At 39.8% G+C, this 20,086-nt stretch overlaps 1 protein-coding gene across 1 annotated transcript in view; it reads right to left on the bottom strand.

Moving 5' to 3' along the window:
* The window catches only part of UGGT2 (UDP-glucose glycoprotein glucosyltransferase 2), a 166,037-nt gene that overhangs the window by 137,215 nt on the left and 8,736 nt on the right, over nt 1-20,086 (bottom strand). Inside the window, exons 3-6 of the mRNA XM_080660862.1 lie at nt 18,159-18,289; nt 17,174-17,286; nt 13,750-13,924; nt 9,394-9,490 (exon numbers count right to left, since the gene is read on the bottom strand). Coding sequence (XP_080516988.1) covers nt 9,394-9,490; nt 13,750-13,924; nt 17,174-17,286; nt 18,159-18,289 — 516 coding nt within the window. The remainder of the gene's footprint in view (nt 1-9,393; nt 9,491-13,749; nt 13,925-17,173; nt 17,287-18,158; nt 18,290-20,086) is intronic.

Genomic DNA, 20,086 nt, shown 5'->3' with positions numbered 1-20,086 from the left:
CACAGGTTGAGCACCACTAGCAGGGTCGCCTAAGACCATTGGAAAACACAGATATTTACATTACGATACATAACAGTAGCAAAATTACAGTTATGAAGTAGCAACGAAAATAATTTTATGGTTGGGGGTAACCACAACACGAGGAACTGTATTAAAGGGTCGCGGCGAGAAACCAAGATGGCGGCATAGGTAAGCACCTAAACTGCTGCCTCGCACAACAATTTCAAAACTACAACTAAAAGACAGAATGGACACCATCCAGAACCACAGGAAAGCTGGCTGAGTGGAAATTCTACAACTAGAAGTAAAGAGAAAAGCTCACAGAGAATTGGAGGTACGGCAAAGGGTCTTTGTGTGCGCAGAGAGGAAGGGCGGCTGAGAGCCTGGCTGACTTCCTATGGCGGGAGGGGGAAGGAAGCCCCTGACCGCACTGAACCCCAGTTCTGACTGCACTGAACCCCAGTTCAAGGCGAGCCCCTGGGAACCCACGCTCTTGTGGGCGGAGTCTGGACTCTTGGGCGGAGACTGGGGAGCCGGGGAAGGCAGAGGACTGAAGGCGCGCGCGTGCCAGTGCGCACAAAGGCTGCGGAGGTTGCCACAGGCTTTCCCTAGTGGAAGGGAGTCGGAGGCTCCTGACTGCACTGAGCCCCAGTTCTGACTGCAGTGAACCCCAGTTCCAGGTGAGCCCCTGGGGACCCACGCTCTTGTGGGGGGAGTCTGGACTCTCGGGCGGAGACTCAGGAGCCGGGGAAGGCAGAGGTCTGAAGGCACGCACGTGCGTGCAAGGGCAAGGCTGACAGGAAGCCAAGACTGAGACTCCACCCCATCCAAGCTGAGCACAGAGGCTATTTCAATTTGGCAAGTCTAATACTATAAGGCTGTCTCCAGCACTGAACTTCTCCCAGCACAGACCCAGCTGATCCTTACAGCAAACTGGCCTGGAGGTCAATTCTTCCCAGTGATACCAACAACAATCAAGACTTAATTACAACAAGGCTGTACACACAGTCCACAAAGGGGTGCACCAAGAGTGTCCACCTCAGGTTAACTGGGGAGGCAGACCCACTGGGCCATATTGGAAACCTAGCACACAAATCTACCTTACCAACTCAGGGAAGCAGTGAAAATGCGGCGTCAAAGAATCAGATCACAAACGAAAGAAATGGAGGAAAACAAACGACTGGATATAGAATTCAAAACCACGGTTATAAGGCTTTTCAAGAATATCCTAGGAAAGGCCGATAAATATAACGAGACCCTCGAAGATATGAAAAAGAACCAACTAGAAATTAAACATACACTGACTGAAATAAAAAATATTATACAGAGACCCAAAAACAGAATAGAGGAACACAAAAATCAAGTCAGAGAATTGAAATACAAAGATGCAAAAAACACTCAACCGAAAAAGCAAAAAGCAAAAAAAATAAAATCCAAAAAGTTGAAGATAGTGTAAGAAGACTCTGGGACAACTTCAAGCGTACCAACATCAGAATTATGGGGGTGCCAGAAGAAGAGAGAGAGCAAGATACTGAAAACCTATTTGAAGAAATAATGACCGAAAACTTCCCCCACCTGGTGAAAGAATTAGACTTACAAGTCCAGGAAGCCCACAGAACCCCAAACAAAAGGAATCCAAAGAGGACCACACCAAGACACATCATAATTAAAATGCCAAGAGCAAAAGACAAAGAGAGAATATTAAAAGAAGCAAGAGAAAAACAGTTAGTTACCTACAAGGGAGCACCCATACGACTGTCAGCTGATTTCTCAACAGAAACTATGCAGGCCAGACGGGAGTGGAAATAAATTTTCAATGTGATGAATAGCAAGAACCTACAACCAAGATTACTCTACCCAGCAAAGCTATCATTCAGATTTGAAGGGCAGATAAAGAGCTTCACAGATAAGTAAAAGCTAAAGGAGTTCATCACCACCAAACCAGTATTATATGAAATGCTGAAAGGTATTCTTAAAGAAGAGGAAGAAGAAAAAAGTAAAGATAAAAATTATGAACAACAAATACATATCTATCAACAAGTGAACCTAAAAATCAAGTGAATTAAAAACCTGAGGAACAGAATAATCTGGTGAATATAATAGAATCAGGGGCATAGAAAGGGAGTGGACTGATAATTCTCAGGGGGAAAGGGGTATGGGGGGTTAATGAAGAGACTGGACAAAAATCATACACCTATGGATGAGGACAGTGGGGGTGAGGTAAGGGCAGAAGGTGGGGTGGGAACTGGGTGGAGGGGAGCTATGGGGGGAAAAAGGAGAAACAATTGTAATAATCTGAATAAAGATAAATAAATAAATAAATAAATAAATAAATAAATAAAAGCGTCGCGGCATTAGAAAGGTTGAGAACCACTACTCTAGAGCATTCATTTAGTACCCAGAACTACAAGCAGATTAGTTTGTAGATTAAAATATAACCAAGCTACTTCATCTAAACAAACATCCCCCACCCCAATTCAAGAAAGAAAATAAAAATCGCCATCAGAGGGGAGAAGATGGCTGCTGACGGGAAGGCAGACTGCAAGATAGTGTGTGAGTGAGAAAACAAAGGGAGAGTGTGTGGTCACACGGGGAGTGTTTGTTGGTGAGCTGAGAGACAGCTAAAATCCAGGAGACTGTGGGGGACTGCTGTACGGGGCTCCCCTGGCTGGGCAGCCCCCACTGCTGCTGGGTTCCATCCCGGAGTGACCATCTCAGACACGGAGACCATGCCATCTTTAAGGGGAAAGTGGATTTTATCGTAAACCTACAAATCCCGGGGAATCTACAACTATGGCACCAACCGAACAGCTGCGAACCCAAGAACACTGGTTCCCAAGTGGCACGAGCACGCAGATTCTGAGGAGCTCTGCACCCCATCATGAAAGGAGAGAGAGAACTACATAACCAGACACCCAGAGAAGAGAGATCATGGGGAGACAAAGAAACAGCTCGCATTTGAAAGAAAAGCAGGCATCACCAGAGAAGGAAGTAAACGAAATGGAAGCAAACAACCTGTCAGAGAAATAATTCAGAGAAATGGTCATTAGGTGGCTGAAAAGAATAGAAGACAAATTTGACAATAATTGTAAGAACCAAGAGGAAATTAAGAAGAAACAAGAAGAAATGAAAAATGACATCGCAGCTGTAAAGAACTCAATAGAAAGCATCAATAGTAGACTAGAAGAAGCAGAGGACCGCATCAGTGAGTTAGAATACAAGGTAGGAAAAAATACCCAAGTAGAGCAGCTTCTAGAAAAAAAAATTAAAAAGCAGGAGGAGAGCCTAAGGGAACTTTGGGCCAATACAAAACAAAACAACATCCACATAATAGGGGTGCGAGAAGGAGAGGAAACTGAGCAAGGAATAGAAAACCTATTTGAAGAAATAATGACAGAAAACTTCCCTGATATAGGGAAGAAAAAACCCACACAAATCCAAGAAGCTCACAGAGTCCCAAGCAAAATGAACCCCAAAAGACCGACACCAAGGCACATTATAATTAAATTGGCAAACACCAACGACAAAATAAGAATCTTAAAATCTTAAGAGACAGAAAGTTACCTACAAAGGATCCCCCATCAGACTAGCAACTGATTTCTCATCAGAAACTCATCAGGCCAGAAGCGAATGGAATGAAATATACAAAGTCATGCAAAGGAAGGGTTTGAATCCAAGAATACTGTACCGAGCAAGGCGATCAATCAAAATAGAAGGTGAAATCAAGAGCTTCACAGACAAAAAAGGACTAAGGGAGTTTATTACCACCAAACCAGCAATGCAAGAAATGCTAAAGGGTCTGCTGTATAAAAAGAGAAATAGGAAGCGAAGAAAGAACACAGGGGTAAAGAATAAAAATGGTGACAAACAAGTACCTATCAATAATAACTTTAAATGTAAATGGATTAAATGTCCCAATCAAAAGACACAGGGTAACGGATTGGATAAGAAAACATGACCCATATATCTGCTGTCTACAAGAAACCCACCTCAGAAAAAAGACACACACAGACCGAGGGTGAAGGGATAGAAAAAGGTTTTTCAGGCGAATGGAAATGAAAAAAAAGCTGGGGCAGCAATACTTATAACTGACAAATTAGATCTCAAAGTGAAGGACATAACAAGAGATAAGGAAGGCCACTTCTTAATACTAAAGGGAGCAATCCAACAAGAAGAAATAACTCTGGTAAACATATACGCACCCAATACAGGAGCACCCAAATACATAAAAAAACTCCTGGAGGATATCAAGGGAGAGATTGACAGCAATACAATCATAGTAGGAGACTTTAATACCCCACTATCAACATTGGAAAAATCCTCTAAACAAAAAATCATCAAAGAAACATCAATCCTAAATGACTCGCTAGACCAGATGGAATTAATTGACATCTTCAAAACATTTCACCCTAAAGCCACAGAATATACATTCTTTTCAAGTGCACATGGGTCATTTTCAAAGATAGACCATATATTGGGTCACAGGCAGTCTCTTCAAATTCAAGAAGATAGAAATCATATCAAGCATCTTCTCAGATCACAGTGGCATAAAACTGAAAATCAACTACCATAAAAACAATCCAAAAAAATCAAACACATGGAGAGTAAATAGCATGCTATTAAACAATAACTGGGTTACCAAAGAGATCAAAGAAGAAATAAAAAACATCATGGCAACAAACGACAATGAAAACACAACAATCCAAAATCTATGGGATACAACGAAAGCAGTCTTGAGAGGGACGTTCATAGCTCTACAAGCTTACTGCAAAAAAACAAGAAACAATGGTAATAAATTACCTAACCCAGTGGTCGGCAAACGGCGGCTCACGAGGCACATGAGGCTCGCGAGCCGCGGTTTGCTGCTCTGTTGACTAATGAGTTTGCCGACCACTGATGTAGACACTCGATTCCAATAATTATAGGCTGTTGTTGTTCCTTGTGATTAAGCCCCTAACCAGTGGTCGGCAAACTCATTAGTCAAAAGAGCGGGAAACAGTGTCTCGCAAGCCGCAGTTTGCTGACAATCGACCTAACCCTACAACTCAAAGAGTTAGAAAGAGAGCAACAAGAAAAGCCCAGTTTAAGCAGAAGGAAGGAAATAATAAAGATCAGAGCGGAGATAAACTACATTGAGACAAAAAAACAATACAAAAGATCGACAAAACCAAGAGCTGGTTCTTTGAAAGGATAAACAAGATTGATGAACCTCTGGCCAGGCTCACCAGGAAGCAAAGAGAGAGGACCCAAATAAACAAAATCAGAAATGAAAGAGGAGAAATAACAACAGACCCCATCAAAATACAAAGGATTGTTAAAAAATACTATGAACAACTCTATTCCAACAAACTGGACAACCTGGAGGAAATGGACATATTCCTAGAAAAATACAACCTTCCAAAACACAATCAGGAAGAATCTAAACATCTCAATAGGCCAATAACTATGGAAGAAATTGAAGCAGTCATCAAAAAGCTTCCAGCAAACAAAAGCCCGGGGCCAGACGGCTTCACAGGGGAGTTTTACCAAACATTCAAGGAAGAACTAAAACCTATCCTCAGACTATTCCAAAAAATTCAAGAGGAAGGAACACTTCCAAGCTCATTCTATGAAGCCAGCATCACCCTAATACCAAAACCAGATAAAGACAACACAATGAAAGAGAAGTACAGGCCAATATCCCTCATGAACATAGATGCCAAAATCCTCAACAAAATTCTAGCAAATCGGATCCAGCAGTACATCAGAAAGATCACACACCATGACCAAGTAGGATTTATCCCAGGGATGCAAGGATGGTACAGTATCTGCAAATCAATAAACATGATACATCACATAAACAAATTGAGAGATAAAAATCACATAGTCATATCAATTGATGCAGAAAAAGCATTTGACAAAATCCAACACCCTTTCTTGATAAAAACTCTCAGCAAGGTGGGAATAGATGGATCATACCTTAACATAATAAAAGCCATATATGATAAACCCACAGCCAACATCATACTCAATGGGCAAATCTAAAACCATTTCCCCTAAGAACATGAACAAAACAGGGATGCCCACTCTCACCACTCCTGTTTGACATAGTACTGGAAATTTTAGCCATTGCAATTAGTCAAGAAGAAGAAATAAAAGGCATCCAGATTGGAAAAGAAGAAGTAAAGCTGTCCTTATTTGCAGATGACATGATATTGTACATAAAAAACCCTAAAGCCTCCATAAAAAAACTATTAGACTTAATAAATGAATTCGACAATGTATCAGGATACAAAATTAACACCAAGAAACCTATGGCATTTCTATACACCAATAGTGAACTTACAGAAAGAGAGTCTAAAAAAGCAATCCCATTTACCATCGCACCAAAAAAAAAATTAAGATACCTAGGAATAAACTTAAATAAGGAGGTAAAAGACCTATACGCGGAAAACTATAGGACACTGAAAAAAGAGATAGAGGAAGAAGTAAACAGATAGAAGAACATTTGATTGTTCATGGATTGGTAGAATCAACATCATTAAAATGTCCATACTACTCAAAGCAATATACAGGTTCAATGTACTCCCCATTAAAATACCAACGGCATATTTCACAGACCTAGAAAGAACTCTCCAATAATTCATCTGGAATAAAAAAAGACCCCGAATAGCCACAGCAATCCTGAGAAAGAAGAACAAAGTAGGTGGGATCTCAATACCAGATTTCAAGCTGTATTACAAAGCCACTGTTCTCAAAACAGCCTGGTACTGGCACAAGAACAGACATATAGACCAATGGAATAGAATAGAGAATCCAGATATCGACCCAAACCATTATGCCCAATTAATATTTGACAAAGGAGGCATGAACATACAATGGAGTCAAGACAGTCTCTTCAATAAATGGTGCTGGGAAAATTGGACAGATACATGCAAAAAATGAAACTAGACCACCAACTTACACCATACACAAAAATAAACTCAAAATGGATAAAGGACTTAAACATAAGACGGGAAACCATAAAAATCCTAGAGGAATCCACAAGCATAGAAATCTCAGACATATGCCAAAGCAATTTCTTCACCGATACAGCTCCTAGGGCAATGGAAACTAAAGAGAAAATAAACAAATGGGACCACATCAAAATAAAAAGCTTTTGCACAGCAAAGGAGACCATCAATAAAACAACAAGAAAGCCCACTGCATGGGAGAAAAAACTGCATGGTTGATATATTTGCCAATGATATCAACCATAAGGGTTTAATCTCCAACATTTACAGGGAACTCATGCAGCTTAACAAAAGGAAGATAAACAACCCAATCAAAAAATGGGCAACTGATCTAAATAGACTTTTCGAAAGAAGACAGAAGGAAGGCCAAGGGGAATATGAAAACATGCTCAAAGTCACTAATTATCTGAGAGATGCAAATCAAAATGACAGTGAGGTACCACCTCACACCTGTCAGAATGGCTATCACCAACAAATCAACAAACGACAAGTGCTGGTGAGGATGTGGAAAAAAAGGAACCCTCGTGCACTGCTGGTGGGAATGCAGACTGGTGCAGCCACTGTGGAGAACAGTATGGAGTTTCCTCAAAAAACTGAAAATGGATCTCCCATTTGACCCAGTAATCCCACTTCTTGGAATATATCCCAAGACACTAGAAACACCAATCAGAAAGGATATATGCACCCCTATGTTTACAGCAGCACAATTCACCATAGCTAAGATTTGGAAACAGCCTAAATGCCCAACAGCAGATGAGTGGATTAGAAAACTATGGTACATCTATACAGTGGAATACTACGCTGCTATAAAAAAGAGGGAATTCTTACCATTTGCAGCAGCATGGATGGACCTGGAGAGCATTATGTTAAGTGAAATAAGCCAGGCAATGAAAGAAAAATACCACATGAACTCACTCATTTATGGAAAATAAAGAACATTATAACCTGATGAACAAAAAGATAAATACAGAGGCAGTAAAGCACCGAACAGACTGTCAAATTACAGTGGGAAGGCTGGGAAGAGTTGGGAGGGAGAGGAAGAGATCAACCAAAGGACTTGTATGCATGTATATAAGCACACCAATGGACACAAGACACTGGGGTGGGGTTGGGATGAGGGCATGTGACAGGGTAGGGGAGGCTGGGGGAAGGTCAATGAGGGAAAAAAAAGGAGATATATGTACTTAATATGTAATACTTTAAACAATAAAAAATAAAAATAAATTAAAAATTAAAAAATTAAAAATTAAATGCAAATTAAAACTAAAAAAAAAAAAAACACGCCATCATTCTAACTTCATTATAAATAAGCTAGAGGCCTGGTGCATGAAATTCATGCACGGGTGCGGTCCCTAGGCCTGGCCGGTGATCAAAGCGTGAGCATCCGGCGTGGAAGGGCAGGTCCCAGCAGACCTCTGGGCCCTGGGCAGCACCTGGGCCCCTGGACCCCCACGCATCCCCCTCTGCCTAAGTCACAGCGCCTGAGTTCCCATGTGGAGATGTGGTGAGTGCGGCCGGACACTGCAGGTCGAAGTGCAGTGTGGGCCTCTGGGCCACCCAGTGGCGCTGCACGGAAGCTGGGCGGGCAGTGTGCTCTCTCCTGGCTGGCCTCACAGACCGGCTCCTGTGCGAACCCACAGGGAGCCCGACCAACCCCTGTGGTCCCGGTGGCTATTGCCCAGCTCACCCGGAAGAGGCCATGCGGGTACGGGGTGGGCTCCTCATGGGTGCCCAGCACCTGAACACGGGGGCTTCCCTGGCACACAAGCCCTGGCGTCTCTGGGGAGGGTAGCAGGAGGAGCGAGAGTGAGCTTGGCGGACATCCTGGATTCTCACTGCACCTCCATCCCCGTCACCCCCGCCCCCAGGTAGCCAGCGAGTGGTCGCATGCATCACCAATGCCCACCATGTTCTGTGCCGCCCCCTTGGTGGTCAGCACATGTCATAGCGAGCAGTCGAACTCCCGGTCAAGGAAACAAATTCCATTAGGCTTTTATTATATAGATACTTCAGACAAACACTCCTAAGGTAAATGAGTTACCGATGAGTTTCAGATTTACTGAGCTATTGATCTCCTTTGATCTCTTAGGCCCCTCAACCTTACCCTGGTGGGTGGATGGGCACATTAGGCCAGTCAGAGCTCCTGGGCCAGTCACCTGGAGCCATAAGCATTTTTGTCTAATGCCTCAGTGTGCCTTATATTATCATTTTAAAATATGTTTCTAAAAATGGTTGGTAAGCCATTGGGTATAAGCAAAACTCCAAACTCTAGAAAAATATGTCTACCACGTCAACAATCTCTTTTAACACAAGTAGAATTTTAGTCATGGAAATTTTTTAAAAACAGAAGGATATAAGCCTCCAAATTTTCATTCTACTCAAATACAGAGAGAAAACTTACTTTTAACTTGAGTATCATCCAGTGTTTTGTATTCTGTACTCTTAATTGCTAACTCCACACCATATCCAGATAAGTACATTTTCCGTGAGGTTGGTTTCTGTTCAAACATATTGATTTTAAAAAAAGAGAGAGAAAATACTTACTCAAATATCTTTTAATTTCAGTATAACTCTGTATTAGGATATTAGGGTAAATTACTAATAAAAAATATTTAAATATCTGTAAAAATTACTTGGGGGATATTTACACTCTCTCTAGCCAGTCTATCAAGGAACAAATATTTGGTTGATGACAACTTTTTTACTTTCTAAAAACTTTGTCATGACTATACTGTTTTAATTTCTCTTTTATGATGAAAATATATCTTATATTTTCTTATTTTACCCTGGTACCTGCCCAACTCCCCCATGAGTTAATTAACAAGGATCTAATACAATCGTCAATAAAACTACTGTTTTGGGGAACTACAGAAGATTTGCTTAATCAGCAAATGGCATTCACTTGCTAGTTTTCTAGATGTAGAACAACGAGTGTTGCCAAAAGTAAATATTGGAAAGTGGAGACAAAGGAGACAAAAAAACTCAGTGCCTTGAACAGCCTGATTAAATTTTTCGCCATTGTTTTTCAATGACTGCAATATACATAATGCCACAAATTTATATCTATTCTTGCAATAAAGGGAAACAGTTGCCTAAAACTGAGTTATCTGAAGAATTTAAAATCAGAATTTTGGTATCTCATTTCCCCCTTCCAATAAAGGACAAATATTAAATGTACTTTATCAAGGAAGAGAAGTCACCACCTTTTTTCTAAAGGTAAGCAAGCTGAATGCATATACATACTATTGTTGAAGATGTCTGTTTCTTTATAGCTTCTGGACTGAAATTCTTATCAATTGCGCTACAATCATTATAATTTGGCATATTCTTTCAAAGGTTAGGAAACCAGTTTAACCTAGCACTCAGCAAAGTTCCTTGAAAATGTTCTGTGTCTTTGCTTAATTCAGGTTTGCATATGGGTAATTTTGCAACCCTAAACATGACAGAGGAAGAGGCAGAAATCGGAGGGAAGGAGAATCTTAAGAGCATATTATTCTTTTCATTTTCTTCTTTCCTCTCTAAAGTTCTTCCCCAGTTTTAAAAATGGTAAATATATTACCAGAGTGACTATTCCTGGACTGTTCTATTTCCAAATAAGATGATGTAAGAATGAGTTTCAGATATGCAGACAAGTATCTAATACTGCTGCCCACACTAAAATTTAAGTTGCTAATTTTTCAGGCATCCTATGTAATAAAGAGGGAATATGCTAATTGACCACCACTCTGTCACAAAGATGGCTGCACCCACAGCTGAAACCAAGTTCCCATAAGGAGCCTTAATGAGCAATCAGCAGGGACCTGAGGCCACCCTCCCCTGCCCCCGTAGGGCTTGACAGGGGACCTCAGGCTGCGCCCCCCAACCCTGGCGCCAGGCCAGGGGACCTGAGGCCATGCCCCCTGCCCAGCAGGGCTTGACAGGGACCTCAAGGTGCGCTTCCCATCCTGGTGCTGGGCTAGGGGACCTCAGGCTGCTCCCCCCACCCCAGCGCCAGGCTGGGGGACCTCAGGCCACGCCCCCCACCAGGTGGGGCTTGACAGGGGACTTCAGGCCATGCCCCTCACCCCGGCACCAGGCCAGGGGACCTCAGACCGCACTCCCCGCCCCAGCACCGGGCCAGGGGACCTGAGGGGCTGTGCGCCCCCTGCCTGATGGGGCTTGACAGGGGACCTGAGGCTGCACCCCTCTGTCAGTGGGGCTTGACAGGGGACCTGAGGCTGTGTCCCCCTTCCAGTGCCAGGCCAGGGGACCTGAGGCTGTGCCCCCCCTACCTGGTGGGGCTTGACGGGGGACCTCAGGCCATGCCCCCCACCCAGCTGGGCTTGACAGGGGATCTCAGGCCATGTCCCCCACCTGGTGGAGCTTGACGGGGGACCTCAAGGCACACCCCCCACCCCAGTCTGGGCTGGGGGACCTCAGGCCACGCCCTCCGTCCTGGCGTCGGGCCAGGGGACCTGAGGCTACGTCCCCTGCCCAGCGGGGCTTGACAAGGATGGGACTGGCCAGGTCTGGATCTAGTCCAATGGGGGTGGGTGCCGGCCGGGTCTGGGTCTCATGCGATTTTGAGGCGCATGTGGGTGGGCGGGGACTTGACTCTGGGTCCCATGGTGCGCCCCAGACTCTGACAGGAGGAAGGTTTTCATATACATTTTACTAATTTTCTTTCATCTCTGACACTTCTATTATAGAGAAAGGGCAAATAGCATTATTAAATTATTTCATCTAATCCCCTTTTAATGTGCACGAATTTCGTGCACTGGGCCACTAGTATTCTATAATGAAAGATAGCATGAGAAAACTAGGTTGTTTATAATTATAGTAATCTGACAAAGTTGAAAATCTTTTAAAGTCTTTTCAATTTTATACAGCTCAATTTAAAAATACACTGTGACTATCCACCCACAAAGGCAATCAGTTGGTGGCTAAGTGAACCAAAGCTCTAAGTCCACATATTTTGTTATAGTTCATAAAAAAAAATAATTTCACATAATCAGTTTCCATTATAAGTTCTGGAGTATTATTAGTTCCTCAGTTATAAAGATAAATGTTTATTAAATCCATATTTACTTTCTCCAGAAAGTAATGATGTAAAATGAAAATGTAATGATGTAAAATTTGAGTTGAAAATGTAATGATGTAAAATTTGAGTTGTAGTTTAATAAATTCAGATTTGCAAACCAAAAATGCTTACAGGCTAAATCAACTGGTGAAAAAAAAAATCTGTATTCTATTTCTTCTTTCTACACAATAATGTATCTGTTCAAAAAGTATCATAAATAAGTCTATTTTTATTAAAATTACATGTTGATTAGACTGACAATATAACTATTTTGATTGCACAATATTTCACTCATTAAATAGAAGGCTATAATTTGATGTTACAAAGTGCCCAGAGAGTTTCAGTATGATAAGGTAGCCAGTATGATTTTGCAGAAGTATATTTAATAGTCACATTCTCCAAAGAATAACTAGGGACACTGATTCTCAATAGATGAGTACACCTTCTGGGGCCATATTAGAATCACTTGGCAGACATTGTTTTAAAAAGATATATATGTTTCTTTTTTAATCTCCAACTTTCATTCCTATTCTGATATAACTGACATATAACACAATATAAGTAAGTTATACAACATAATGTTTTGATATATGTATATTATGAAATGATCACCACATTAAGTTTAGTTAACATCCATACCCCACATACAGGTTTTTTTCTTGTGATGCGACTTTTAAGATTTACTCTCTTAGCAACTTTCCAATATATAATACATTATTGTTAACTATAGTCACCATGCTGTACATTGTATTCCCAGAATTTGTTTCCCTTATAATTGGCAATTACTTGGATTTGACACAAAAAAATAAAGGCAATAAAAGCAAAAGTAAACAAGGGGAACCACATCAAACTAAAATCCTTTGCAGAGCAAAGGAAACTAACAAAATAAAGCAACCTATGCAATAGGGAAAAATATTTGCAAATCACATATCTGATAAGGGGTTAATATCCAAAATATATAAGGAACTCATGCAACTCAATAGCAAAACAAACTAACAAAAATCCCAGTCCAATTCAGGCAAAGGACCTGAATAGACATTTTTCTAAAGGAAACATGCAAATAGCCAACAGGTACATGAAAAAATGCTCAATATCACTAGTTATCAGGAAAATGTAAATCAAAACTACAATGAGATATCACAACAACTGTTAGAAAGGCTGTTATTTAAAAAAAGATAAGTTTTGGTGAGGATGTAGAGCAAAGGGAACCCTTGTGCACTGTTGGGAATAGAAATTGCTGTTGCCAGTACAGAAAAGAGTATAACGGTTCCTCAAACAATTACAAATAGAGCTAAACAGAATTCTCATATACTCCAGCAATTCTACTTGTGAGTATATATCACAAGGAAGTGAAAGCACTATCTAGGAAAGATATATGCAAACCCATGTTTATTGCAGCATTACTTAAAATAGCCAAATATGTAAACAATCTACTTGTCCATCAATGGATGAATGTATAAAGAAAATATAGTGTGTGTATAAAATGGAATATTATTCAGCCTTAAAAAAGAATGAAATCTTGCCATTTGGGACAACATGAATGGTTGGAATGTGAGGGTATTGCGCTAGTGTGATAGTTGTGTCAATTTTTAAAAATCTTTAAATTACATTCCTAATGGAAATTATTATGTAAAATCTAGTAAGATCATGAAATGTATTTTTATACCCAAAATAATCTTAAATAAAACAAACATGTACCTGAATATAATGACGAAGAACATACAGAATTTCTCCACTTTGAGCTTTTTCAGACAATACTGTGTGAAATTTACTAAATGATCTGGTACCCATTTCTGCATAGAGAATAATCACTGGTAAGTTCTCTTTATTTGTAGGAAATTTATGATCCCCTTCAAAAAGATAAGGTCTGGGCCTGAAATGGAAAAAACAAACAAACAAACACAAAAAACCCCACACAAACTTTTAAAAGAACTGAAAGTAAAGAGCATATGAGAAATATATCATGACACTTTTACTAGAGGCCCGATGCATGAAATTCGTGCAAGACTCAAGCCTTCTTTCCCCTGGCTGCCAGCACTGGCTTCCTTCTGGCACCCGGGACCTGGGCTTCCCTCGCAGCTCCGGCTTCGTCTGGAAGGTATTCTGGTCTAATTAGCATATTACGCTTTTATTATTATAAATAGGAATATATTATCACAGAAAAAGAATTTAAATTTCCTGTGGCACTTTGTGCGCATAACTTCTAAGTGACAGAAAAAAAAAACAATTTGGTTAACCCAAAATTGAATATGAGAAGTATTTTCTTTTCCAACAAGGTTCACTGTCTTTAATCACTAACATATAATAGCAACATAGTTTTCAGTTAAATAAAATTTATATTTTCTTCAATTAAGATATAATTTTTATTATTATAGCTCACATTTCATTTTCAACTATTTAAAAAACAAAAGCACTATATCATACAAAAATTGTTAGTACTTAATATAGGGTGGGACGAAAGTAGGTTTACAGTTGTAAGTACTTGAAACAGAGTTGATTCTTGTATTATTAATTATTGTATTATTTTCCACACAAACAACTGTAAACTTACCTTTCCCCCACTCTATATAAGTAACAATTCATTAAATCCTCAAGTATAATTAAAGAAACATTAAAAAAAAGTGAAGAAGAGCCCTGGCCAGTGTGACTCATTTGGTTGAGCATTGTCCCCATGTTCTGAAAGGTCGCAGGTTTGATTCCCAGTCAGGGCACATGCCCAGGTTGGGGGCTCGATCCCTAGTTGGGATGCATGCAGGAGACAGCCAATCAATGTTTTCTGCCTCACATCAATGTCTGTCTGTCTGTCTGTCTGTCTGTCTCCCCCTCTCCCTTCTTCTCTCTCTCTAAAAAAAAAAAATAAATAAATAAATAAAAACGTATTTTTAAAAAATTTAAGAAGTGAAAAAGAGCCTTGGCCGGTGTGGCTCAGTTGGTTAGTGTGTCGCCCTGATACGCCAAGGTTGCAGGTCTGATTCCCGGTCAGGGCACATGTAGGATAGCGTATGGGAGGCAGCTGATCGATGTTTCTCTCCCACATCAATGTTTCTCTCTTCCTCTCCCTCTTCTTTCTTCTCTCTAAAATCAATAAAAACATGTCCTCAGGTGAGGATTAAAAAAGTGAAAAAGAATCTTAAACTAGATTAAGTTATTAAAATCTTTCTCTTGCCCTAGCCAGTTTTGCTCAGTGGATAGAGCATTGGCCTGTGGACCAAAGGGTTCCGGTCAAGGGCACGTACCTTGGTTGAAGACTCCCCCCTGCCTGGGCCCTGGTCGAGGCTTGTGCAGGAGGTAATCAATCTAAGTGTTTCTCTCACATCAATGTTTCTCTCTGTCTTTCCCTCTCTCTTCCACTCTCCCTAAAAATCAATTGAAAAATGTCCTCTGGTGAGGATTAACAAACAAACAAACAAAAATATTTCTGATAAATTTCAACTGATGATAAGTCTGAACTCATATGAGACAAAGTTAAATGGCTTATCATTAAAAAGTTGAGTTTTATCAAATCAGTACTATAGAGGTCGATTTAATAATTTAAAAAATATATATATTATTTATTGGTTTTAGAAAGAAAGGGGGAGGGAGGGAGGTGGGGAGAGAGAGAGACAGACATTGATTTGTTGTTCCACTTAGTTATGCATTTATTGGTTGCTACTTATATGTGCCCTGACCAGGGATCAAACCCACAACCTCAGCCTATCAGGGTGACACTCTAACCAACTGAGCTACCTGGCCAGGGCACATTTAGTAATCTATATAGGGTATCTTACATTTTGAAATTAGTATGAAAGAATGTTTTCAGATAATTTACTATTGTTGGTAACTGGAAAGGCTGCTAATAAAACAATGCTAGTAAATCAATCTTGAAGTTGAATATAAAAGAAAAAATTAGCTCATATATCAACTGTTCACAAATCATTACAGAAAGTGCCTTCCTATACACATATACACATAACTTGCAAAATTTGTTGCTATGATTAATTCAGGAACTGCTTGGATATACCACAGGTTAAAAAAATTTAATCCACAGCTATAGAGAATTACTGGGTAAGAGAGAAAATAATCTTTTTTAAAAAAATGTTTTTATTGATGTTTTTAGAGAGAGAAAGTCAGAAACATTGATGAGAACGATCAACTGGCTGCCTCCTGCATGCCCCCACTAGGCACTAAGGATCCAGCCCACAACCCAGGCACGTGCCTCAACCAGGAATCGAACTGGCTACCTCCTGGAGCAACAGGATGATGTCCAACCAAATGAGCCACACTGGTTGGGCAAAAACAGTCTTTAAATCTGAAGAGATTACATTTAAAAATATAAATTTTCATTTATTAAATTCACTAAGATTATAAAGGGAATAATACAAATTAGCAGTGGCAAAAATGTTAGAATGTAGTGCCTAAGGTTCACAGAAAAAAAGGTATGAATCTAATACTATATATGGCTTCTGTCAGGCTAAGGAATTGATTTCATCCTAATATACAAGCTAACAAGTGTGCCTTTTACTGTTTCATGGATACTGGCAAAAGACCTGAGACTTCTAGTTCAGAAACAAAGAGCTTTACTACTCAAGGCACACAAGCAGCATGAGTTTGTCTACATCAATTCCCTGTGGTCCTTACATCCTATGGGGGTGAAAATGGACCCACGAGAATGCTACACATGCTACTTCCCATAGTCATTTGTATGAAATACTTGGAAGAAATAAAAAAAAGTTTTGAATAAAATATTTTTTAAAAAACTTCAATGTTATTGTTTTTATTATTAATTTTCTGTTTCTAAGGTACACATTCAGTTTATATTTAAAGAGATATAGTCCATATAAATCCACAGGTTCCACATGTTTATTTTTTATGTAAAACATATCTCATATTTTATGGCATTCTTGTATAATTTATACTCTAAAGTCAAAAGCTAGTTAACACAAAATACTGAAAGTACTTATATATTTTATTAAAGGACTCAGACTCCCAGCTCATATATATTCAGTTTTTCAACATATAGCATATTCTTTAAAATATAGTATCTTAGAATATTAAAATTTTGTATTATAAGAAATTTAGGCTATTTTGACCCTCAACTCTTTTCATAAAGCACTTCTTTCACTAAAGGCTTTCATTAACTTACCTTGAAGTAGCCTTCTTCAGCAGCTTTTTAATCTCATTAATTTTACAGGTGTGTTTCTTATGGATAACCACAAATGCATCACAACCATCTGGTGGTGGCTCATCAGCTGCAATCTAAGATTTCAAAGATTATATTTAGCTACAGTAATTCATAATTACAATATGATTTTAAAAACTCACATTACTTTGATTATAATAACTCATCGACTACTATTAAGTTATTGCTCTAATTAAAGTAAAAAATATCTATATGCAGGCAGAATTAAATATTTTAACAGAATCAACTTTATAGTAGAAATATGTGCTTCAAAGTAGTTGAAAAGTTTCACCAAATTAAAATTTTCTATATAGTTCATTTTAATGGTGATTTGTCCTCATAAAATCCTTATCCCAAATAACTATAAAATTATATATCAACTAAAGGCCTGGTGCATGGATTCGTGCACATTGAAAGGAAATAAATTAGAAGGTGGCTGGTGGGGCAGGACCAGGTGAGATGGGCTGGACACGCCCTGGAGCCAACCTCCCATAGTCCTTCCCTGGCTGGCCACACCTGGGGCAGCACAGGGACTCAAAGGGCATCTGTGGAGTGAGCAGGGTTCCTCCGGCAGGTGGGGTCCCTCGGCCTGGCCTGCAGGGATTGCACTGAAACAGGCAATCCAACATCCCCCAAGGGGTCCTGGAGTTTGCGAGGGTACTCTGCAAAGTTGCTATTGCTTGGCAGCTCCTGTGTTAAGTGTCTGCCCCCTCGTGGTCAGTACATGTCATAGCTACCAGCAGGTCAGCCAGTCGGTCACTTAGCCTTTTATATAGATGGATTATATTATAATCAATGATAACAATAATAATATAATCAATAATAAGCTATGGAACCATATATGATAAGTGTATAGATCCTTTTGAATGGAAGATATTCACCTAAGATAGATTCATGTACATTGCTAGCATGCTTCTTTGTCATAGATAGCTTGGAAATTTTTACATACCTGTTGAAACATCTGAATAGTTGGAGAGTATGCTCTTATAGAGAAAGCAAACTTTAAGAGATTGATATGTAAATTGTCTAAGAATTGTCCAGCTTTCTTCAGAATTAAGTTGTAATAAGAATAACCTGACTCTATAAAAACAATGCAAAAAAAAAGAATGTTAATATTTTGTATTCAACACATTGGCACATCTCTCTCACTGTAATGCTAAATTAATATCAAATAATCATATATTTTTTATTGTTTAAAGTATTACATATGTCTCTTTTTTCCCCAATTAACCCCCCCAGCCACTCCCACCCCCAAGGGCAGGCCCCCACCACCCCAGTGTCTGTGTCCATTGGTTATGCTAATATGCAAGCATACAAGTCCTTTGGTTGATCTCTAGCCCCTTATCCCCTGCCTCTTGTCTCTGGTTCTATTTTTGTTCATCAGCTAATCCTATCTTTTTAAATATTTTTTATTGTTGATAATATTATAGATGTCTCCCTCTTAAAACTCTTATCACCTCATAGAATACTTAGCTGTTTTGCTGTCTTCTGCACTGTATTATATCGGTTCAAATAACATGTCACATTTATTCATTTTTACATTCCCTGTATCTAAAGCAATGCCTAGCTTCTTTTGACTCAAATGATTATTAAATAATGAATTGAAGTAAATATTTTTTGAGAGAGCAAATTACTTGTTTTTGGAAAGATTTCAGTTTAAGATATTATCAAAGGCATGTCTGCTCTATTTTTTAAACCTAGCTCATGAAATCATAAAATTGTTGAACTTCACCACCACATGAGCCAAATAGTCTCCAGTAAATGAACACTTAAAACATTTTAAACTGTTCTTTACCTTACATTTATTAAAGAATAAAATAATAAACTATTTAATTACTGTAGTAAGATGCTTTCTCTAAGTCTAAAAGGCTAAAGAATTCCCTCTTAAGGGATTCCATGTTAATATCATTTATTATATTCTTTGTAGAGACAGGAAAATAACCATTCTTTAAAATAATAGGCAACCTTTTAGCCTCTGCTGCTAAAACCTAAATTCAGTTTATTAAATCTAGTGACCTTCCCTAAGAAACACATTAATAAACACTTGTTCATTCTAAAGATACATGTATATATAAATAGATATATAATCTCATATATATTTAATGCCTAACTCCATTTTCTAGAAAGTGAAATGAAAGCATACTAGTTCCCTGATTTTTGATGGAAAGTATTAAAAATCTCTTGAAAAGTTTGAGTATTTTGGCAAAAAAAGTCAATATTACTATATGCAAAACTAATACTATTTCAAATAAATCTACGTAAAAAGCAAAGCAATTAAAAAATTTCTATTTCTTCTTGATTATAATGCATTATGCAAACATTGCTAATTATATGATACTAGTGGCCCGGTGCACGAAATTCATGCACGGGGGGAGGAGGGTTCCCTCAGCCCAGCCTGCACCCTCTCCAATCGGACATCCATCTTGCAATCTGCGACTGCTGGCTCCTAAATGCTCACCTGCCTGCCTGCCTGATCACCCCTAACTGCCTCTGCCTGCCTGCCTGATTGCCCTTAACCACTCTGCCTGCCTGCCTGCCCGATCGCCCCCTAACCTCTCTGCCTGCCTGCCTGATCACCCCTAACTGCCTCTGCCTGCCTGCCTGATTGCACTTAACCACTCTGCCTGCCTGCCTGCCTGCCCGATCGCCCCCTAACCTCTCTGCCTGCCTGCCTGATCACCCCTAACTGCCTCTGCCTGCCTGTCTGATTGCCCCTAACTGCCCTCCCCTGCTGGCCTGATCTCACCTCCATCTGCTCTCCCCTGCTGGCCTGATCTCGCCCCCAACTGCCTCTGCCTGCCTGATCACCCCTAATTGCCCTCCCCTGCTGGCCTGATCTCACCCCCAATGGCCCTCCCCTGCCAGCCTGATCTCGCC

Source organism: Plecotus auritus (assembly GCF_963455305.1).
Source record: "Plecotus auritus genome assembly, chromosome: 3".
Taxonomy (NCBI): Eukaryota; Metazoa; Chordata; class Mammalia; order Chiroptera; family Vespertilionidae; genus Plecotus; species Plecotus auritus.
The sequence above is the reverse complement of the archived record's forward strand: the minus strand, read 5'-3'. Positions and strand labels throughout refer to the sequence as shown.